General features: G+C 42.4%; 2 protein-coding genes across 2 annotated transcripts in view; both read right to left on the bottom strand.

Moving 5' to 3' along the window:
- Positions 1-12,086, bottom strand: part of LOC308284026 (5-hydroxytryptamine receptor 3A-like) — a gene marked incomplete at both ends in the record, with an annotated part of 24,307 nt that extends 12,221 nt beyond the window's left edge. The window contains 2 exons of the mRNA XM_080724549.1: positions 257-417; positions 11,855-12,086. Of these exons, the coding sequence (XP_080580675.1) occupies positions 257-417; positions 11,855-12,086 (393 nt within the window). The remainder of the gene's footprint in view (positions 1-256; positions 418-11,854) is intronic.
- A 9,971-nt stretch (positions 12,087-22,057) lies between these two features.
- Positions 22,058-22,768, bottom strand: LOC308284025 (microfibril-associated glycoprotein 4-like; the record flags this gene model as incomplete). Its single annotated transcript, XM_080724548.1, has 1 exon — positions 22,058-22,768. One exon carries the CDS (start codon positions 22,766-22,768, stop codon positions 22,058-22,060), a length of 711 nt encoding a protein of 236 aa, XP_080580674.1.
- Between the last annotated feature and the right edge of the window lie 1,605 nt (positions 22,769-24,373).

Genomic DNA, 24,373 nt, shown 5'->3' with positions numbered 1-24,373 from the left:
AATTGCCCTCTCTGGTTAGAAATCCACGCCATAGGCCACATCTCCAATATTGATTTGATTATGCTTAGTTCAGTGTGGTATCAAGCACTGAAAATAGCCGACCTCCAAGCTCACAACGCGTCACAGCTGGCACGACACGTTGTGAGCTTGGATATGGTATTTCCACCAAAAGGACCCTTTTAGAAATGTCAGCCCCTGCCTCTCTAACATTCTCTGCTCGTCCCTGAAGCACACTCACACCCTGTTTACATCTTACCACAGCCAAAATGGCATAGAGGATGATGTCCAGGTTGACCACGGTCAGGTGTGTGTGGTCCAACACGGGTCTGGTCAGCGTGTACAACTCATTGTATCTGGTGAAGTTCAGGTGGTCCAGGACCTCCTGGTAGCTGCACACCTTCTGACAAGAGCTTCTGTCTGGAGAGACCAGATTCGTTTTTCTTCTGTGTAGGGATGCACCGACATACTGTATCTAGCCTGGCGTTGCCAGACTGATCACATGGGATCACTCACACGTTCTCTCGATGATTGTGGATTTAAAGCTTTTGAATACTTACTGTAAGTCATTAAAAAAAGTTAAGTACTTGTCTCCAGTACATTAACTCAAGTATAAATTTGACAGATCAACTTTCACTTGCAGTTGAGTATATTTGAAGAGAATTGTGTATACTTTTATTCAAGTACTACTACTTTTCCCACCACTAGTATCAGCATACCGGTATGTTTGCCTGGTTGCCATAATATATCAGCAAATAAGTTGACACTTCAGTTTTAAGACTTAAAACGGATGAAGATGCTTGTAAATCTAACACAATGTTACTTTAGAATGACACTATACCGTACAGATAAAATTATACCTTTACGTTTCAGCATGCACTCCAACCATGCATGATCCCTTATGTTCATCTCACAGTCACACACACACATGCACACGCCCACGCATACGCACGCACAACACACAAACCTTACCTGCTGTGACCAAGAGCAGGAAAAGCAAGCTGACGTGCATCATAGCTGCCCCTGCAGTATGTGTGCACGTATGGTATGTTGTTGTGTGTAGAGCAACAGGTGACAGCAAGTGTAAGTGTCTGTCTGCTCTGTGTCCTCTGTCTGTGTGTGACTTGTGTCTCTCCTCTCCTCTCTCTCGTCGGTGTGTGACTTGTTTGTTCCTTCCAAACAGTGGTCACTCAGTGTCACCAGACCATCCACAACCATCCTCTTGATTGAGTTTGGGGGGTGGTGTTAGTGGTGGGAAGTAACTGAGTAGGCCTACATGTAATCAAGTACGGTACTTAGGTACAGTTTTGAGGTGCTTTTGCTTTACTTGGGTAGTTTCATATGTTCAATGGTAAACTGCTGCTACACTGAGAGAAAGCACTGCAAAGATTAAATACATGTACAGCTAAAACAATATCATGAAAGAGAGAAAATAGCCAGTACACAATAAATGTGATAGTCACAAGCCTCAACGCTGAAGAAGACCTGAACAGTGTACGTTGTTCCGTCCGTAATAAACTATATGTGAAAAGGTTAATCGTATACTTCTACAGATCAGAGGCAGATTTTGAATACATTTTACTCCGCTACAATTATCTGCAAACATTGTCTGAAACATACAACATGAACGCCCTATTATATACTCGCCACGTTGTCGCATTGTGGCGTGTTGTGAGCTTGACGACCTGCTATTTTTTTATATCTTTTGCTAAACCTGTGAAATGGGACATTCTGCCTGGTACAATTAAAGGCAGAATGCAATACCTTTGTACTTGCTCAAGTAAAAAAGTTCAAATAGAGGACTTTTCATTGCAGCAGAGTATTGCTACTTTTTTACTTGAGTAGGAAAAAAGAAAAACCAAAGTAAAATAGAGTACTTCTTCCAACGCTGGTGGCAGGATAAAACCAACGTGATAAGCGGTGTTATTGATGTGCAGGGACGTGCTGGCCATTGGGAAAAGCGGGACAACTCCCGAACGGCCGGTTCATTCCCGGCCGGTCCAGGCCGGCCATTAGTAAAAAATGTAAAATAAAATGTCGGCCTTCGTTCCATTTTGGGGGCTGGGTAGCCAACAAAGTAAATCATCACTGTCGGGCAGAAACCTCGTATCTCCAAGTTTCAAATTTGTAATTTTTTTCGCAAAGTAAAGCCCTGCTTCATCGTACAAGGCCGTCGCACAAAAGTAGTGAAAACAACAGATCTACAAGCACACAACGCCTCGCGGTTTTCACTAGTTTAAATAATCTTTAAAATGATGAATACAAAACAAACGGTTTTGGACATACAAGGTTTCCACCCAACAACGACGAAATATAACTCATGTACAATAATCGGACCACTGGCTTGTCACTTGTCATGATCTGAAATGGCAAATCTTTGAGTAGCAGCAGCAGCGCTCTAGAGAGAGATCTCTCTCTATAGCGCGCAATAAGGTCCTCTCCAACTCTTTTTCCCGGGCTGAATCAGGGGCCCAGCACGTCCCTGTTGATGTGCTAATGTGTGACAGGTGCATGGAAGGGACAAACGTCCCACACAGATCAGAGCAGAGCCTCATCCCAGCTGCTCTGATCCGGTTATAAAGAGGAGAGACCAGAGGTGAGGAGGAGGAGGTTATGATCGGTTTATCATTTTGAGTGACAGATACGCCCACAGCAGGACAGGAGGAAAGGATTTGTTTGTCCATAAGGAGAAATAATGTACATGGACTGTTCACACCACCTGTGTGTGCTTGCGTGTGTGTGTGTGTGTGTGTGTATGTGTGTGTGTGTGTGTGTGTGTGTGTGTGTGTATGTGTGTGTGTGTGTGTGTGTGTGTGTGTGTGTGTGTGTGTGTGTGTGTGTGTGTGTGTGTGTGTGTGTGTGTGTGTGTGTGTGCTCAGAGTTTCTCTGAGTTTCTCTTTTCTTTCCGTGCACAGAGCTTAATCTATAAGCCAGGGGTCTTCAACAGGGAGTCCGGGACCCCTAGGGGGTCCTCATGTTACTACAGGGGGTCCTCCAAATCTTTGTGTGATAGAAGCTTTTTTTCCTCCTTTTCTATATTAACCACTTGTATTGAACCCTAGCCTCCATATTCTGAGAACTAGCCAAAAATAGCAGATCTACAGATTGATAGATTGGCTATTTTTGGCAAAGAGGTTTGGTGTAGAGGGGGAAAAGAGCAAACTAAGTACAGAGTGAAAAGGTGTTGACGGTTCAAGTGGTTAAATATTTGGAAACACTTTAGATGAACCCAAAATACACTGATGATTGTGTTGTCAAACAATGAAACTAAACTATATATCTATGGGTTGTGGGGGTCCCTGCTTCATCTCTCGCTCAACTAAGGGGTCCTTGGCCTGAAAATGGTGAAGACCCCTGATCTAAGCATTTACCTGTGGTCTTTACAAAGGTAAATGTTAGTGCAAAATGAACACAAACAAAATCAAACAAAATGTTGAGAGATACTAATAATTATAATAACTGTTCATTTTTCAGCTTCAGCCAGCTGATGGCTGCCCACAGAGGAGCGTGGAGGGGGAGCAGTTAGGGCTTAACGGTCTTGCTCAGGGCCCCCTGGGACACACCTGGGACAACTGGGACCTCTAGTGTCCCAGGAGGGCTTTTGAGCACTGCCCTAATGATAGTCTCACGTAGCCAGACAACTATTCCACAATATCTGAATGCTATATAGAGTCTGGAACAGCAGCTCCCGAACGGCGAATAATGGAAACGGGCATTACCGTTCAACAAAATATATTTTAAAATGTCATTTCTGCTAAGCAGCAAGCTCAACATGCTTATATGATTGTCTGTTGATGTTTTTTTTTGTTTTTGTTTTTCGTATGTGGTGTCATTCAAGTTATTTTATTGCAGTTTGTATTTTTATTTTCATTGTCATGTATTTGAATTTGTTATGTGTCTCTTTAAAAAAAAGAAAGAAAAAGAAAATAAACATATTATTTAAAAAAAAGAAAAGTATATTAATTTTCTTCATTCAGTATTTAGATATTTGATGTAAATGTTACAAGGCCCTCCAGGCTCAGGGTCTCTCCCCAGTCCCCACACACACTCATTGTAACTTCAAACTCCATTTTAACCATGATAGATTCATTCAAAACACCCATTATTTTTTTTCTGGTGACTCATACTGCCCTCTTAATACGTGAGCAGGCCGTGTTTGTATATTATTAAAAAGCCTTTGTTAAATTATTATTATTATTTATTCCCACAAGAGTGATTTTTTATTTTCCTTTTTGTCTTTCAACATTGCCACCCTTAATTGTGCCAAAGCCCACCTGTTTGGATTTTGTGTGTGTGTGTGTGGGTGGGTGTGTGTGTGTGTGTGTGTGTGTGTGTGTGTGTGTGTGTGTGTGCAGGGTTCCCATGGTCATGAAATTCCTGGAAATATTTAGAAATTAGAAAAATATTTTTTCCAGTACTGGAAAAGTTTTGGAATTGATCAAGGGTCCTGGAAGGTCCTGAAAAAAAAAAAAAAAAAAAAAAAAAAAATATATATATATATATATATATATATATATAATTGTTGAGATGACACATTGGTTGGTTGGTTGAGCACGCTTGAATCTCGCCCTCAGCGAGATTCAACAGACACATACTGTACGTACTATAAACGGCCAAGGCACTTTTTTTTAATCTACTTGGTAAATGTTAAATGTTGCATTTACAGTATACTGTAGCGCCTTTATCCAAGGCGCTTTGCATAGATACAATACACCAATGGGCGGAGGGAGGAAACCATGCAAGGCACCAAGCTGCTCACCAGGAGCAACTAGGGGTTCAGAGTCTTGCTCAAGGACTCTTCCACACTAACTCTGGGGGAGCCCGGGACCGAACTGGGAACCCTTGGGGAACCCTCTGTGTTCTAAGACGCTGACTAACCCTAATCCTGAGCCACTTCTTTCACCAGATTAACCCCAGGGGTCTCTTGAGATCAGGTCTTAATGGATATGGGGCTGTTAAGTATGACATCATTTTGTAGGCAGAGGAGAATTTCTGCCCCCAGTTTCCGTGAATCTTTTTACTATTTTTACTCTTTACAAATTTTTCTTCTCTTTGTTGTTGAAAGGAAAGTGTTAGAATTATACTTTAGTCGTTATTTTTGTCTCGGATCTGTTGAAATATTGAGGGACAGAAAATGTTCTGGGGGCAGAGTTCTCCTCTGCCCACAAAATGATGTCACGGCTTAAAAGCCCCTACAGTGCTGATTGGAGGGTGGACCTGGAGGTAATCAGAGGAAGGGGAGACACCTGGCCACTGTCTCCCACAGACTATAAAACACCTGCCCTTCCACTGTTGATTCTCCTCTTCCACCTGGGCCACACTGAGGTGGCATGGCCACACAAAGAGCTAGTTTTGTTTCTTTATGTGTTGCTTTAATTAGTGTGGTTGCTCAGATAGTTATAATCCAGCTTGATTATTCATCTAGATCAGGGGTTTTAAACTGTAGGCCTGGGGCCAATTCTGATATCTTCACAAATTGGTACCACCCAAGGTGACCGTAATTCCTTTACATTTTTGACTTCCTACATATCTCTAGTTTACATTTTGGTATGATAACCTTTTCTGAGACCCAGCTTAATTGATGTTATCAGCCGCAAGAGTCGGTCTCCCATCGACTTTCTATACAGGAGGAAAATACCCAGAAAACATTTATTTTTCTCAGGGTATTTACGTAGGATGTGAGGGGTCTAACTAGGGGTTTGTCATGATGCTGAATCCATTGCAAGCATTTGTTTTGCACAAAAAACATTCCTTTGGCTACATATGGCCCCAGGCCTACTGGTGGTCTGTAATTTTGCAATGCAGGTCTTGCATGTTTTTATTTTATTATTTATTTTGGCCACAACTTGTTAAGCAGTGCACTAAATCACCTGGTGACGCATGATTCATCAATGTTGTCATGCAGTTACTGAGATGTCATGTCGGACAAGAAGAACTTACACAGAAACGGGAGTTAGAATTGCAAAGTTAAGCGAACCAGATTGTCTGGTTGAGTCACTATTAGGAGATGTGCCCATGAGCGCCCTAACCCTGTGGTCCCCTCCCATAACAAAACAAGATGTGTAACTGTTCCAGACCGTGTGTGTGTGTGTGTGTGTGTGTGTGTGTGTGTGTGTGTGTGTGTGTGTGTGTGTGTGTGTGTGTGTGTGTGTCTGTGTGTGTGTGTGTGTGTGTGTGTGTGTGTGTGTGTGTGTGTGTGTGTGTGTGTGTGAGCCATGTCATTATGGTGGATGGTCGGAGGCAGACTCTTCTGGCCTCAAGATCTAGTGTTTACAACGTTTGGCGTTCTGGAGGAGCCTTGTTATTTAGATCATTTAGATCAATACATATTAACATGAATCCGACACAATGCTGCACAACGATGGTGCTGTCTAACAAGTCTACGAAGCTACTGTATTTATGAAATCTATCAAAAACAATTGCAATACAACGTTATACACAGTATGCAAAAAAAATGGGAAAAAAGAGAAAATGCGGAAGACCTCTGCGTTGCATCTGTCTGCTCGCTCACATACAGTATGTTACAATGAATCAGGGACTTTTTCCAGAACTCCCCCAAAAATCAACAGTGTTCAATGGGCATGTTCTGTCCCTGTTCTGATTGGTCAAGCTTCACGTGACATTGATCACAATATAGGCCTATAGGCAACCACACTTGCAATTCACCTGAATTGCACCTTTCTAGTCACGTACATTTTTGTTATCGTTATCAAGTTTGGTCCTGTTTTCCCCAGTCTCTTCACTGAAAATAGACGATCTACAAACTCACAAGTCACAACCAGTGGCGTCAGTTCAGCAAAAGCTAGGGTATGGCAAAGATGGGTGTCCTCATGGAAAATAGGCATTACATTTTGTATAACACAGTTCTATTGTGAAAATAGAGCATGTAGATCGGCTATTTTCACAATATCTAAAAAAAAAAGACGAGTTTTGTCAGTTTTTTACCCAGGTTTCTACGGTTTCTTGGGCTGTTGGCAGCCTGGAACGGGTTGTTCAAGTGCAGCTAAACTTAGCATGTTAGTAAACGTGCCACAATTAAATAATGCATTGCACCTGTGCAGCTGACCTACGGAACCTGGGAATATAGCATTTTGTCAAGATGGGGAGAATAAAAGTGTGGAGAATATAATTATAATACCTTGTTAAAGTGACCATTTTGTTAAATGTTGCATTTGTAGTTATTTTACTGCGCAGATAGACAAAGAGACATTCATGGATTTATATTGGACCCTTAACGCCCCTGGTCACAACGCAACATGATGAGCTGTCAGTCCTGTTTCCTCTCAGCCAGTGTTCCAGGAACCCTCTGTCAGTTCAAACTCAGCACAGAGTTTCCAGTAAGGAAGTTAATTACTGTAAATATGCTGTTATGTAGCTAAAGATGACTGGAGAAGAGAAGGAAACTGGCACCGATAGATTAGTCACACGCAATGTTTCGTAAGGTGAACAAATTAGTGACGGCCTGTGGAAGAAAGCTGATACAGTAAGAGAACATTTGTTTTGGGTGTGCATCGTTTGGTACAACCACTATATAATGTGAAGAAAAACAAATGTTTCACATAAGTCAACCTCCTGGTGGCGCTATAGAGGGTATGCGCTCGACATCATCATCATACCCGGAAGTTATGCAGGAACGCCTAATGAGTGGGGAAAACTACTTTCTGGCCCATACATCCAAACAGAAAAGGCCTATCTGATTGCTTTGACTCACTTTGCCAGTCGCTTTGCCACTCGATTTGCCATTCACTTTGTGCATGCGCATAGCCTTTATTAAAAAGCAGAAAACAATAAGACACTGGTGGAGGACACTGTAACTCTCCAGCGCGTGAATCAAAACAGCAACACAGTACCGCCAGTGGAAGCTTGTGATTGGCTGAACCAGAGGTAGGGAGCGCTCCGTTGTGTTCGCCTGGACCGCACAGAGGTGACGAAATTGGGGGGGGATGAAGATTTACTATTCTGTCCATAACGGCAGACGGCACATAATTCAATTCAATTCAATTCAATTCAATTTTATTAAAGTGTCAAATCATAACAAGTTATCTCAAGACACTTTACAAAGGCTAAAGAGCCATGAGAGAGAGAGAGGAGAGAGGGAGAAACAAGGGAGAGACAAGGGAAAGACAACAAGGGGCACACGCACACACATACACAGGTCCCGCATGCGTATGTACAAGAACGAACGAACGAACGCACACACACACACACAGGCGCTGCATGCGCACGCGTGTGTAGGGGGAGGGGAAGGGGAGGGGAGGGGGAGGTAAGGGTAGGGGGGGGTGGGGGGGGGAGAGAGAGAACCCGAGCAGAACCTGTACCTGTGAGGTACCCCCCCGAGAGAACTCGAGTGGATACCTCACAGGCCCGGGGCCCCCACCCTGAGCAAGCAATTTGCTACAATGGTAACGAAAAACCCCCTCTTAAGGAGGAGGAAACGTCAGGCAGATCCTGACTCTGGGGTGAACAGCCGTGCTGCCTCGACCGAGTCGGGGGGACAGTAAGGAACAAAGAGAGAACAAGAGATAGACACAGAGAGATCCAGGCAGGTCCACAGGTGTGCTTCATGGAGGCCTGGTCCGGGGTCACACTCTTGGTCTGCAGCTGAGTAGTCGGGTTTTAGTAGCAATCCCAGCAGCTGAGTTGTCGAGTTTTAGGTATTTAGGTTGTCGAGTTTCCAGGAACTGGAACTGTGGAGTGGGAGACAGAAAAGAAACTCCGGGGATGTTCCCCGGAGTTCGAATTAGTGGCAGGCCTTATAATGGCAGGCACAGTGCTAGTTACAATTGCAATGATGTGACACAAACCCACACAACCAAAAGGGGAAGAGAGGGAGGAGGGTTCCCCCTCCCCTCTGACCCATTATTCAGCCCAACCCAGTGACTTTGTAGGTTGGGATTAGGAGTGACTGTACGCTGTCTCACAGAGCCACGGCCTTTTGTCAGCCCGGCCACTGGTCCCAACATGCACCCGGACAGCCTGAGGGAGGTAATTTAGTCAGCAACGAACGAACGAACAAACGAAGCAACGAGCGAAGCAACGAACGAACAAGCGAACGAAGCAACGAGCGAAGCAACGAATGAACGAACGAACGAAGCAACGAACGAACGAACGAAGCAACGAACGAACGAACGAACGAAGCAGCGAACGAACGAAGCAACGAACAAGCGAAGCAACGAACGAACGGACGAACGAACGAAGCAACGAACGAACGAACGAAGCAACGGTCTGTACTTAAGGGGACGAAGGCTCCGGAGAGCCTGCGACGCCCCAGCCGCGGAGGAGCGAGTCCTCCGAATTGATCGACACGAAGCAACGAACGAACGAACGAAGCAGCGAACGAACAAGCGACGAACGAACGCACGAACGAACGAACGAACGAACGAACGAACCTAATTATAGGCTTTATCATAGAGAAACGTTTTTAATCTAGTCTTAAAAACACAAAGTGTGTCTGCCACACGGACAGAGACTGGGAGGAGGTTCCACAACTGAGGTGCCTGATACTTAAAAGCTCTGGCTCCTGTTCTGGCCTTAGGTATTTTTTTGGGAATGACAAGCATGTTTTCATATTGTGGACGCACCGGTCTAGCAGTACTGCGAGGCTCAATGAGCTCTTCGAGGTACTGCGGTGCCAGACCGTGATATGCTTTGTATGTGAGGAGGAGAATTTTAAATTCAATTCTGTATTTAACCGGGAGCCAGTGTAGAGATGCCAGGGAAGGAGTGATATGATCACTTCTTCTGGCTCCTGTCAATACACGAGCGGCAGCATTCTGGACTAGCTGTAGGCTGTTCAGAGACTTACTTGGGCAGCCTGATAGTACTGAGTTGCAGTAGTCCAGCCTAGAGGTAACAAATGCATGGACTAGTTTTTCTGCATCACTTTGAGACAGGATGCGCCTCACTTTAGCAATGTTACGCAGATGGAAGAAGGCAATCTTTGAGGTTTGCTTGAACATAAACATTCTATATTTATAAGGTCAAGTATTATACATAATAATTGGGACTAATTAAGAACCATTATCATAGTTATAATAATAGGCCTACATTTACAGTAGCCTAGTTTAGGCATTTTGGTTTGATAAGGTTGTGGGCAGAACAATTTGTCCTTGTTTGTTATTTGACTATTTTTACTTTAATTATAATTAAAGAGCCTATGTCATGATTGCTGCTAGGTCAGATCGTGTTTATAATATAACGCCGGCATGCCTCCGTCATCTCCACCGAAAACAAGCGCTGCCCCCTTGTTCCATTGGCGAAACTGCGTTGCTGTTTTGATTCACGCCTCTGCAGCAGCCACCGTTCTGTCTCCTCATTTCTCTGTTGCAGTATAACATCCTGTGTCACACCCTGATGTGTCATTTTAGCAATCCTTCGAGCAATCCTTTTATACGCACACCACTTTGTAATGCCTTCTGGGTTGTTTTTGTTTTCGTCAATTGTGTCGCTGAAGAAATTTCTTTTTTGTATTTCTGATCATGTTGTTTTCTATATTACGTATTTATTTTGTTATTGTTTTTGCTCTTGAAACAAGTCCCGGGGACCTTTTTGTGTTATCCTTTTTTAGCCTGTTCCCTGTTAAATTTAATAGAAACATTGGTCAATGTACGGTAGAGTACATTCAAGCACAGAGCAACTGTAGTTATACCTACAGACCTTAAAGGGATAGTTTCTGTCTCACTCCTAAGCCAATAATTCGAGGAGACTCTTTCTTATATAGTTATATTTTGGGTGAACTATCCCTTTAAGAGTAACAGTTCCTATGATTCTTAAAACACCACTACGCCTACACCTGTATTTCTCAGCTATATATCTGTGGAACACACACCTATACTTTCCCCCCAAGGACATTTTCCTGCACCTATGGGTGCTTCTTGGACTGACACACTTGGCACCTTTGGATGTGTGGACCTAAGTCCAATTACACCTATGCACATCACATGATGCAACACAACATCATTCGCACATACATTGGAAAGGAAATGTAGGAAATAAGACAGAAGACAGTGAAATGACAAGTTAAGGACTTTTAATATCTCATAAAAGTTAAACGAAAAGTCAGATGGAAAAAGAAAATCCACCTGAGCAGTAACAGTTATGATAATATGAGGACATGTTCAAGTACTGTATCTGACAAGGTATAAATTCACCATGCAAACGTTGATGATGCACAATATGATGTATTTTCATTTCCTGAACATTTTGGACATTGCTGGTTTCTGCCCAACAGCAGAGATATTTCTTTTTTAATTATCATTTTTATCCCACTATTTTGCAACCCATTTTCACCCAGTGCCAATTGCCTATGTAATCCTGGGCTCTGCTCTCCCTCTGCCGCGCCTGGGGAGGCAACGGACTGACCTCATGCTTCCTTCGATGCATGAGTAGTCCAAGTTGTTTCTTTTCAGGGGGGATTTCCCCGGGATGGACGTAGCGCGTGGAAGGAACACGTTATTCCAACCAGTTCCTTTCCCCTCCATCAAGCGCTCCAGCTGGCCAGGGGGAGGCATCATTGAGACCAGGATTACTGCATGTTTTTGTGAGGGTATCAACCCTAGGAGACACGGGGAGATCAACCCTATGAGACACGGGGAGAACATGCAAACACCACACAAAAATATTTACTTATTTTTTATGTAGATGGTCATTTCTTGATTGCCACTCCATGTGTACTCGAGGCGGAGGCCCAGCTCATTCTCAATCCACCCGCACCCCCCCTCATGATCTCCGATGCAGTAGATGTGAAACCCCAGCTCGGAGACTCTGTTTTGACTCGATATTTTGAAATCGGTTTGCCTTTCATAAGCATTTCCTTCGCTATATGAAGAGCTAAGATTAACAGAACGACCGCTTTTACCGAACTGTACACCGGCACCGACTTCAGAATTGCGTGTGGTGGTGGTCTTCGTGCTGGCCCCCCGCACGTCCCTCTTGAACGTAACTTTCCCGGTAAAGCCGGTGGTTTCGCCAGGCGACTTCTCCAGTCGGATCATGTTGGGCCGGTCCTCCACCACTCGTCCGTGATCCAGGTCAATGTAGGTTGAGAGGTCTGTCGGGTGGTGAATGAGGATTACTGCGTTGTTGCCCATTCTGAAAAAAAAAAAAAAAAAGAGAACAGTTCCAGGACAACATTTCGAAACAAACAATTTGTTCTTCCTGATGTGGCTTGTTAAAGAAAGGTAAAAAAGGAGGAAATGTTCCACAAATATGTGGAATGAATGCCCTGACACCATCCATGAAAGTTTTTGCTTTTCCCTTTTTCTCCAACAAATATAGGCCTAGCTGTTTATATTTGTTGACATTCAACATGTATTCATGTGTAATGTGATGCTCTGTTGATGATTGCGTTATCTCTTAGTTTTTAGAGAGAGAGGGAGAGGTATAGAGAAACAGAGAGAGAGAGACGAGCAATAGTAAAAAAAATAATAATAAAAAATCGTAACACACAAATAATCGTGTGGTCCCTGGCACAAAATATTTTTTCAGATGGGGGTCCACACTCCACAGTAGTACAGACAGCTGCTTTCTTCAACCAATGACTTAATTCAAGACTTATAACTTTCAATTTGGAGTGACACAGACACACTATCTAACATGCATTTCTTTCATATTGGCGTGTCCCATCAATACTATCAATACTGTATACGGCATCAAACTCAATTAGTAATTTTCACCATAAATCAATCGTGTTTGCATGGGTAGAATTTTAAGATGTATGAATTATTTTACCTGTTGCGATGTTGGCGTTTGTCCTTCTCTCACACCTCCCTTTGCAGGAAATTTGACCACACACCTTTGTTTAATAAAAAAGAAGAATTTATATACTGTGGATACACCACACCACACCACCCTGTCTATGTCCACGTGTCTGCACATGGACATAGACAGTATATTAGATTATTTTAAGAGATGGATTGCAGATTATATTCTTATTTGGCTATACTGTTAAACTGGTGCTAGGTTCTTAGTTTACCTATGATCCTTTAGTATAGATTGCTGAGGCACAGCACAGTCTGTCTGCTTTTGAAGAGCGGTTTGTATTTACCTTGCTCACTATATACGTGTATAACAGAGAGACAACCGGGAAAACCCTGCCCATTCTCTTATATGGAGTTGCTCACACAGCGCATACCTTTTTTTTTTACCCCTTTTTTTTCCAAGTAGTAACGGCTGCAGCCTGCGGGAAGGCGTCTGCGAGTCTGCAGACCTGGCGTCTGCGAGTCTGCAGACCCAGCACTGCAGACCCAGGTCAACCTCTCTACTGCTCCCAGTGGCAGCCAGGCGGAGCCGCTCGATTGTCCACGACATTGCAAGCGGCGCGAAGGCCAGCGGACCTTGGTCCTGCTCTTCGCCCCCGAGCGCCGCAGGCGCGAGTGGCCGCGAAGAGCGGGCCAGGGCCGCGCGGCCGGCGGAGCGCCGCGCGAGTTACGAAGCCGTGGTGAATGCAATCGTTCTATTTATGCCCAGGCCGTAAGGCCTGGGCAAGCCCACGATAAACATCAGCATTGATGGCTGAATGGATAGCGTCGCCGACTTGAGTGCCAGAGATCACTAGATCGAATCTCACCGTCGCCCCACGACGCCCTGTCCAAGTCACTAAGTAGTATGGGGTCTGCAGGTCTACAGACCCGGGTCTGCAGAAGCGGGTCTGCAGACCCGGGTGCGGTGCAGACTTCCCGCAGGCTGCAGCGGTTAGCTTCTCTTTTTTTCCGGGTCGGGAAAGTTTGTAGGGCGGGGCCTATCGGAGGCCTCTGCGCGTCGTCTTGCCATGCACAGCATAGTGTCACCTCCAAGCTCAACCCTGTGACCAATGCTTAATATATCTGTGCAGAGAATAGACGATGTACGAGCTCACAATGTAAAATAGACAATCTACGAGCTCACAATATAATGGACTTATACAGTGTTTGTGTGTTATACTGTTGCACGTACCATTGCAATTAATAAACCGGTTTCTGCACATCTAGGGATGAACGCAGCACTCTTCACATTATCTGGAATGTTTCCTTCTAACAATACAGGTCTTACCGGTTTGATTGATTGATTGAAGTTTGCATACGGTAGGAAAATGTACAGTTTCATAACAGTACATTTCACTGGTACAAGGTCAACTAAAAGGATCAACACCTCAAAAAAGCTTTGGGCTTGTTTAAATTGGGGTCTTTTTCAGTGGTGTCAGTTCAGCAAAAGTTAAGGTATGGCAACATGACTGCGCGTTGCCATACCTTTTCAACAGGCATGATGAATTTATTTTAAGAAGTAGGCCTACTTTTCTTTTTCTTCCTGTAGCCGAGGTATGGCAGCTGCCATGCCTTGCCATACCCAATTGACGCCTCTGATCCTTTTATCTAGATATTATAGTTTGAGACAACTGAGGTAACGTGACCCACATCACACACTGCAGCTCACACAAGGCTCTATAGCTGACACTAAACCAGGGGTTGTCAACCTTTTTGACATGAAGTGCCATGTTTTCTTGATAGTCAGTGTGACATATTCACATTAAGTTTAATCATGACACCATATCAATATTTTATATTTCCAACTGATTTTAATTGTCGATAGGCTATGCAATGTTTTCTTTCAGGATGTAATGATCATTAGACTCAGAGCAACTGTCAAAATTAAATTATTGGAAAGTATTAAACAGTTGATATACGCCTATCGAGTGGCAAAAAACAACTTTCTGGACTTGACAGCCCATACACCATCCTATCTGATTGCTTTAAACAACGTTAAAAAACGTTAAAAAACTCACTTTGCCACTCGCGTTGCCACTCGATGTGCCACTCGATTTGCCATTCACTTTATGCATGCGCATACCCTCTATACCCAAGTAGAGATATTAGCACAGATCTACAGGCTGCAATATACCACACATGGGATCTTAACTTAACTAACCAGTCAGCATCATTTGGTATGTGGTCATATTTGCCAAAAGCCAGTGTGAACAAGTGTCTCTTCAGTGCAGACATAGTCTGCGTGAGTGTGTGTGTGTGTGTGTGTGTGTGTGTGTGTGTGTGTGTGTGTGTGTGTGTGTGTGTGTGTGTGTGTGTGTGTGTGCTATTTTCGTTTGGTGTAGGGGAAAAAGAGCAGACCAATTACAGAGTGAAATGTCAAGTTAAGTATTGATGTTTCAAGTGGTTAAATATCTGAAAACACAAAAAGGCCAGAATCCAAAATATTGACCATCATGCTTGTCAGACAAAGAATGAAACGTATGTGGAATCTATGAACAGATTGTGGGGGTCCCTGCTTCAGCTCTTTCTCAACTAAGGGGTCCTTGGCCTGAAAACACTGAAGACCCCTGACTTAAACCATATGGTCGAGCGGAGTCCCCCAGGGCTCTATGCACATGTATTTTCAGTTTTGCGTTGTTAACCCATTTAGACCTGGAACACATCTGTGTCACTTTAGATTTGAACCGCATTAACCCTTATTATTTTATACTTTAGCTATTCAAACTTGCTGTGACCGCGCTGTGAGCTTGTAGGCCTATATCTGCTATTTTTTAAAAGTGGTGAGAATTTGTGCAAATCTTTGAATATATGTTTTTTTTTTTTTTTTTTTTTTTTTTTAAAGATTTGTTTTTGGGCTTTTTATGCCTTTGTTCGATAGGACAGTTGACTGTAGCAAACATTTGTAACTCGAATTTTGCTTCTGGGGGTGGGGGTGGGGGTCTCTGGAACTAAATATTTTGAGATGGGGGTCCGTGGCCAAATACATATTATTTAGGGGGTCCTTCAGATGAAAAAGTTTAAGCACCACTGACATAGAAACATGGGTTTTTCAAAAAACAAAAAGGATTTGAAATAGGGTTAGGGTTAGGGTTAGGGTTAGGGTTAGTAGATCTACAAGCTCGCGTGAGCTTGTTAATCTGCTATTTTTTCAATAGTTAAAGCACAAAATAGTACGTAATAATGTGTTCCCCAACAACTTCCCCCCTATGAAGAACATTCATTGGGGGCCCACAGTGAATCCTTGTACCCAGGGCCCAGAATTTGGTGCGACGCCCCTGCTGATAATAACAAATGGTGATTACTGCCTTGCCCATTCTAAAAAACAACAACCACAAAAAAGAGACCATAGTTCCAATAGGACACCATTTGTAAAGAAGAATGTGTTGTTTGTGACATGGCTGGTTAAATAAAGGTAAAATAAATAAATAAGGTAAACAAGTAAAGTTTACATCTAGAAACTGTTCTAGGCAGTTGCCTACACATTTTACCAGCACGCTAGCATACTTTACTGTGTGGCCTGCAATGGTCCCCTACAGCAGTGGTTCTCAACCTTTTCAGGCCGCGACCCCCAAAATAATCATATTTAACTGTATTATATTTAAAATCAAATGTTCCCAAAAGCATTTTTCAGTTAAATGAAGTCCACTCACATCTACAGTAGATACAAAATATATCCTGCACATAATTCTGCATTCATTCAAACTCCTCCTAACTCTAACTCAATTACTTACTCAGGGTGGGATTGATGCGTCTCTCCTCTACATGTTACATGTCTTGAGACAACTTGTGTTTTGACACTTCAATAAAATGTAATGGAATTGAATTGAATTGAATTGAATTGAATTGAATTGAATTGAACTCTGACTAGGAAGGGAGTCTGCCTGGGAGCAGGACATTTCGATAGTCTGACGTCCCAATCTGGCATGCAGTTAGGTGTAGTTACTCTGCAGATATAAATTATAATAGTATAAAACATGCATTAACCACTTTAGCCCTATTTTCTACCCAGGATATTTGAAAATAGCCAATCAATCATGTTCGCTTTAAAAGTAGCAATAGCCTCACGATGTGCTGTGAGCTTGTAGATCTGCTATTTTCAAACATTTGATCTTTTACTTTTGGAATTTTAACTACGGCCCGCCACTGATTTTAAGTACATTTTGATGACAATGCCTTTTGTACTTTTACTCAAGTATACATTGTTGATTGCAGGCTTTAACTTGTAAGGGTGCCCTCACACCAAAATACCTAGAGTGGAATCGGCCAATGCTGAGAATGGAGCGTTTCTTTTTTTGCAGAAATCCTCTACTGGCATTGAAATGCATTGGCGGATTCAACTCTAGGTATTTTGGTGTGAGGGCACCCTAACAGAGTATTTCTACATTGCAGTATTGATACTTTTACTTAAGTAAAACATTTGAGTACTTTTTCGACCACTGCTCTCAGCTAGGTGGTCCTTGGCCTGTAATGGCATCAAACTCAATTAGACATTTTCACAATCATATATTTGCTATACGAGTAGCAATCAGATTATTTTAATATGAATTTGTTTACCTATTGCATTGATCCTAGATGACTGAGGCACAACACTGTCTCTCTGCATTGGATGTATAGTTCTATGTACTTTGCTTACAGTAAATCGCTCTGCCTTAAGAGTGTCTGCTAAATGCACATGTTAAATAGTAATAATATTGAATGAATTATTTTACCTCTTGTGTTGTTGGCGTTTGTCCGTTTCTCACATGCACCTCCCTTTGCTTACAGTATATCTGTGCCGAGAATAGACAATCTACGAGCTCATAACAAAGTGTGTGTTTGTGTGTGTGCGTGCTTGCGCGTGTGCGTGCGTGTAATGATTTACGCTGATTACTGTCATTGAGTACCTGAGACGAATAACAGTATAAGTCCATATTTGATTTTTTTTTAATATATATTTTTTGGATTTACCAGACTGTAAACCACAAACTAGTCATTTTTAATCTGTTAAATTGTTAATGCAATCCCCCCTCATTTTGTTTAATTGTCTGTTTTAATGTTATCTGCTCCCTTTGTCTGCTGAATATTGCTTGTACGGACTTAGGGTGCCCTCAGACCAAAATACCTATGAGAGTGGAATCCGCGTTCCGCCAATGCAGTGAAGCGGTTTCATGCCAGCAGAGGATTTCCGCAAAAAACGCTCCCCTCTCATTGAAATGCATTGGCGGAACGCGGATTCCACTCTCATAGGTATTTTGGTCTGAGGGCACCCTTATGCCTCATTCACACTACAGATATATAGTTGAACGTTTTGCTTGGTAATTCAATGTAATCTCAATGGAAACCAGCTTTAAAGCTTTCAAAGCTTTGTTCTTTGTGTGTCCTGCATCTTTAAAGCTGGTTTCCATTGAGATTACATTGAATTACCAAGCAAAACGTTCAACTATATATCTGTAGTGTGAATGAGGCATTAAGCTGCATTCACACTGCAGATATATAGTTGAACGTTTAGCTTGCTTGGTCAATGTTATCTCAATGGAAACCAGCTTTAAAGCTTCCAAACCTTCGTTTGGTGTGTGTCCTGTATCTTTAAAGCTGGTTTCCATTGAGATAACATTGACCAAGCAAGCAAAACGTTCAACTATATATCTGTAGTGTGAATGCAGCATTAGACTGTTGTTCCACAAACTGCTGGATACTGTTTTTCCACTTTCCATAAGTATTATGTCTTATAATTCCTAATATATATCAGTTAAGTAAAAAGATCTAACTCAATAAAATGTGGGGGGAGTACATTAAGACTTTAAGAAATTAAAAAGTTCTAGTTTGTGGTTTACAGTCTGGTAAATAAAATAAAAAAAATATTTATCCAAAATGTTAAAATACGGACTTAGACTGTTATTCGTCTCAGGTATGACCCCTATCTACTTCCCCTCCTCACAGACCGTGAGAAATGGAAGCGCTCTTCGAAGGCCTTATGTGTGCCACAAGGCACCAAGTGGATAGGTGACAGGCAGTGGTGGAAAAGGTACTCACATTTTGTACTTAAGCAAAAGTATCAATACTGCAATGTAGATGTACTCCGTTAGGGTGCCCTCACACCAAAATACCTATGAGAGTGGAATCCGCGTTCCGCCAATGCATTTCAATGAGAAGGGGGCGGTTTCATGTCAGTAGAGGATTTCTGCAAAAAAACGCTCCATTCTCATTGAAATGCATTGGCGGAATGCGGATTCCACTCTCATAGGTATTTTGGTGTGAGGGCACCCTTACAAGTTAAAGTCTGGAACTCAAAATGTACTTGAGTAAAAGTAAGAAAGTATTGGCATCAAAATGTACTTAAAGTACTAAAAGTAAAAGTAAAAAATGTTTGAAAATAGCAGATCTACAAGCTCACAACGCGTTGCATCGCGACGCGTTGTGAGCTTGTAGATCGGCTATTTTCAAATAGCCACAGTATAGAATAGAGCTAAAGTGCATTAATGTATGTTTAATAATATAACAATTTATATCTGCAAAGTAACTAGTAACTACAGTTTTCAAATAATTGTAGTGGAGTAAAAGTACAAAATGTGCCTCTGAGATGTAGTGGAGTAAAAGTAGATAGGCTACTCAAGTAAAGTACAAATACCTCAAAACTGTACTTATACAATACTTAAGTAAATGTACTTAGTTACTTTACACCACTGGTAGCAGGTAAACAACGTATCTACCTGGCCCAGTACACCAGTACACCAGTAAGACTCCCTAATCGGGAGATAAGCGACCGTAGGTGGCTTATCTCCACAAATAGGGCAAAAATTAGTTTTTCCAGAATCTTCCTGATCCATGTTGATGACATGAGTGTAGACATGCTGTGTAGTGATATTTGTGATTTTAGGGCAAAAACTGTAGGAGCTGGGGGCGCCACCACTTTTGCATCCGTTCTGGAGCACCAGGAGTCGGTGGTCCCCGGGAATTCCCCGTGAGCAGCCCCGTTGGGGTGGTCATTTGGTCATTTTTGCACATTTGGTCGTTTTTTACATCTGGGGGTCCCCCAGGGACCTGGGGGTCCCTGGGGCTCCGGGGGTCCTTGGAGGTTGTAGTTTGGCAGGCAAGGAGTGTGTGTGTAAAATCTGCCATGGATCGGGTCAACGGGTGCGGAGATATAAGCAGGGAAATAGTGTGACGTGTGACGTGTGAGCACATTTGGTCATTTTTTACATCTGGGGGTCCCCCAGGGACCTGGGGCTCCGGGGGTCCTTGGAGGTTGTAGTTTGGCAGTCAAGGAGTGTGAGTGCAAAATTTGGCATGGATGGGGGCAACGGTTGTGGAGATATGAGCAGGGCAAAAGTGTGACTGACTGACTCACTCACTCACTCACAGACAGCCTGTGGAGGTTTTGGTAGTAAATGCGACCTACGGTCGCAACTACAGTACATGTGGTGGATCACTGCGTATAAGCAGGCACGTGCACACGCGTGTTTCCTAAACCCACCAGACTTGAGCTAAGACCCACCTCGCGGAAACACCTCTCTCAATAATCTTAAGTATGAAAGTGCATATAGTGCTCTTAGTGCAAAGCAATACTGTACCTACTACCTACTGTACCATTACAATAATACACGCAGCATAATATACCCAAAGCCATTATCCAAACAGAACTATAGCTAATTTAACTGATAATCAGCACGCACGCACGCACGCGCGCACACACACACACACACACACACACACACACACACACACACACACACACACACACACACACACACACACACACACACATACACAAACGCACGCGCACGCACGCACGCACTCGCACACACACACACACACACACACACACACACACACACACACACACACACACACACACACACACACACACACACACACAAACACGCACATTGATGCTATTGATGCTTTTGTGTGACACTGTAGTATGATCAAGTAGTGCTTTAATATACAAAGAAAAAACGTAGTTTTCTACCCGACAACAGTGATGTGATAGGTCAGTGTCTACCATGACTGTTGAACAAGCACTGATCCTTCCTGTCACCACACTGTCCTGATGACACACCATTATTATTCTGTCTATGTCACTGTTGTCAGGCAGACTCATATCTCCATTTTTTTTTACATTTTTTTCTTTTTTTAGGTTGTAAATCTGCTTTTGCTATTTTTGAATTTGAAACCTAAAGTAGTTTTGACTTATACAAAGCTTAATAATGTAGTATGACCAGCACTTATAATACTTCATAAACCTTGTTATGCATAATTATAAACATTCATAACAAGGGTTATGAAGCCTTATACTTCATTGTAAATGTGATTATAATGCATTATACACCCAACCTTTTAATAAAGGCTTAACAAATACACCTCTTTGCATGCATCTCTTTATTAATGACGGTGAAACAATATGTTTACAACATCTTGGATTATATATTTATTTAAGAGCCATAGAGAACAGGTCACCACTGTAATAACGTGTGATACAATACAGATATCAACTGTATGCATTTATTGAGTCCCAAAGAGAGAAAAGAATAAACATAAAAACATTCAAACCATCAGAGTTGGACACAGTACACAACCCCAGTACTTGAGTAAGAGTACAGATACTCCTGGTAAAAATGTACTCCACTAAAAGTAAAAGTAGATCAGTAAAAATGTTAATCATGTAAGAGTAAAAAAACTGAACTTATTTTTACTCCTACACTCCCATACAAGATGTAACAATACAGAAACCTTGACTAATGATCGCTAGATTTTGTTTTATTTATATGTTTATTTGACAGGGGCAATACAAAAAACAACGTATCAAGTTGAAACCGTTGCATTATAGGGTTTATAGCCAAGGCTAATTTGCAACCCCAGTCCCTGGTTAGGCATCATATTTCTTTTGCATACTCGGACGTGTAAAAGGAAGGAAAACAAGGTGTCATGTAGTAGCCATGTCCGATTCTGCTTTGATAACCTCATGTCATCGGGAATAGTTTGAGAGCCCTCTGCCACTGACGAACGGAGGGGGAAGCCACAGACGAGGCTAGTGTGAGAGAGAGCAGATGCATGTGTGGCCAATTTTATTTTAGGGAAGAAACAAGAAAACAGACAACCTAAAAGTACCCTGTACTTTTCAGCCCTCCTTACTTAAAAAAGTAAAAATGTTGGCCTTGCAAATGTACTCAAGTAAGAGTCAAGTAAGAGTAATGAGTAAATAAAAGAAAATGTAGTACTCAAGTAGTACACATCCTCAGAATCTGTACTTAAGTACAGTACTCAAGTACATGCACTCAGCTACTGTCCAGTGTCCACCACCAGTGTGCAAATAATCTATGCGTGTGAACTTTAAAAAATATTTAAGCAACACGTCTAATCTTCATCGCTACAGCCTTCAGGGAGTAATTATGACCCTTCCAGTGGTACCAGATTACACCTTTTGCAGTATGAGCCGTCGGTCCCCAGAGGTAAAGACCATTGATGTTAGAATGGTGACCGCCCGAGAACCAATATGCACCATAATAAGTAAGTGCAGTGTTCTTGCCGGACCCGTCCTGATCTTTGTCAAAGGTTGAGAATTTCATTCCATTGTGATAGGTCAGAGAGTCTCCTGCTCCTCCATCAGTGAAGCCATCAACCTGCAGCCTGTAGCCATCAGCCTCAGAACCCACAGAGAAAGAGGAGTAAGAGGCAGACGCTGTGCTTCCCACAAAGTCTTCCATGTCCACCCTCAGCTGATACTTTTTGTCCTTGGTGAGGAGATGCATGTTGTCCAGACCCAGCCAGTACTCGCCTGATGCGTCTCCAAACCCAGCCTTGTACTGAGCCCAGGGTCTGTAGAAGTTCACAGTGCCATCCACTCTTCTCTGGATGACTGTCCACATCCCTCCATCTGTGTCCATGTCACAGTAGACCTTGACTGGTGCAGTAGTGGGGTAGATGTCGTACACACCACTCTGTGTGGAGACGTTGTTGTAGATTTCCTCACAGTCCAGAGCCAGGTTGAGATCGCAGCGAGGAGCAGAGTGGACTGTTACAGCCAGCAACAGAACTGCAACAACAAGTATCATGTTGAAGTCTTTAAAGTTGCACATTGATGTTCTGATCAAAGGCGTTCTGAGTGTGTTGAGTGTATGTTCAGCTCCAGTAGAAGGTTCAATGCAGCCTGAGATTGAGAATCTTCTTTTATAGTGGTTAAGAGGGGTTCTAATTTCATTCAAGCAAAGCCTCCACTAGTATTACAGTAAATATATCCTCCACAGGGCCGGATCTAGCCTTTAGCACTAGGTGGGGCAGGAAGAAATGATAGGGGGGTCACCTCCAGCCCACGTGTGGGCGGGGAAAAACCCCTAAAACACCCGAAATGCATAGAAAACTATGCATTTTGGCATACTTATACCTGTAACACGTAAACAACAGGTCTTACACCTATATCTCTCTCTCTCTAATATCTTATCGGTTTATCTATCCATCTACCTAGTTGTAGCAGAACATTTCAAATAGTTTAATATTTTTGAAATTTTAGATTTTTGCATGCCATCATGTTTGGTGGGGCAGACAGGGAATTTAGGGGGGCATTGCCCCCCCTTGCCTATGCCTAGATCCGGCCCTGGATTATGATCAAATAAAAGAGAAGTACATTTTTGCACAAGTGGTTCATTGGATTACAACGCCCGTGGATATTAGGGCGTTGAAATCGCTTTTTTAGAGCTCCCGTTTGTGTAATTAGCGAATTAGCTATTTACATGGGGTGTCCCATAGACAATGCTAACATGTTGTAAATGCTAGTGCGATGCTAACGGGAGCTCGCCCAAGGGGCAGATCCACTGTCTGTCTTGAGTTTATTTATTCACTCAAACTAAAATAGGAGAACTTTGAATTACATAGGGTTTTCATTGTGTAGGCTACTTTGCACTGGAAATGTTTATCAACAGAAAGTAATGCTCACTCATGCACTTTATGTCATAATAATTAAATTATGCATGTTATCCTGGCTTGAAACCTTGACAGGCTATTTTGAAACATGATTTCGTTCTAATTCATTCATTCAGGCCTATTGTGTTTGCCTAATAGCCTGTCTTAGAGAGATATAGGGTATAGGCTGTATTTTGTTATAACCTATATTTATTGATTGATTGATTGATTGAATATTTTATTAGACAAAAATAAAAGACGAAAATAAAGAACAGTATGCCTACAATAATAGTCAATAAAAAACACATAAATAGTACAGTACAGTTAAACACCCTGCCTTAAAGGAACATCCCAAATAAGTCCTTTTACGGCCATGTTTACGTCAGAAGTCCTTGTAATTCAATTCAATAGCACTATATAGCCTACAGCAGTCTCCTACCACAATTATGTGTAAGAATAATGGAGTCAATTGAATTTTTAAGTTAAGCTTTTTGCAAACAAAAAAATTAAATGAGAAATGTGCATCAACAGAACAGTATAGACCAGGGGTCTTCAACAGGGGGTCCCCAGAGTTCCCCAGGGTCCTCCAAATCTTTGACTGATAGAAACTTTTTTCTCCTTTTTCATATTAACAACTTGAACCCTAGTGTCCATATTCTGAGAACTTTAGCCAAAAATAGCAGATCTACAAGCTCACAACGCCTCGCACTGCGAGGCGTTGTGAGCTTGTAGATCGGCTATTTTTGGCAAGAGGTTTGGTG

Source organism: Nannobrachium achirus (assembly GCF_963921795.1).
Source record: "Nannobrachium achirus genome assembly, chromosome: 4".
Classification (NCBI taxonomy): Eukaryota; Metazoa; Chordata; class Actinopteri; order Myctophiformes; family Myctophidae; genus Nannobrachium; species Nannobrachium achirus.
This window is presented reverse-complemented; position numbering and strand designations above follow the sequence as displayed.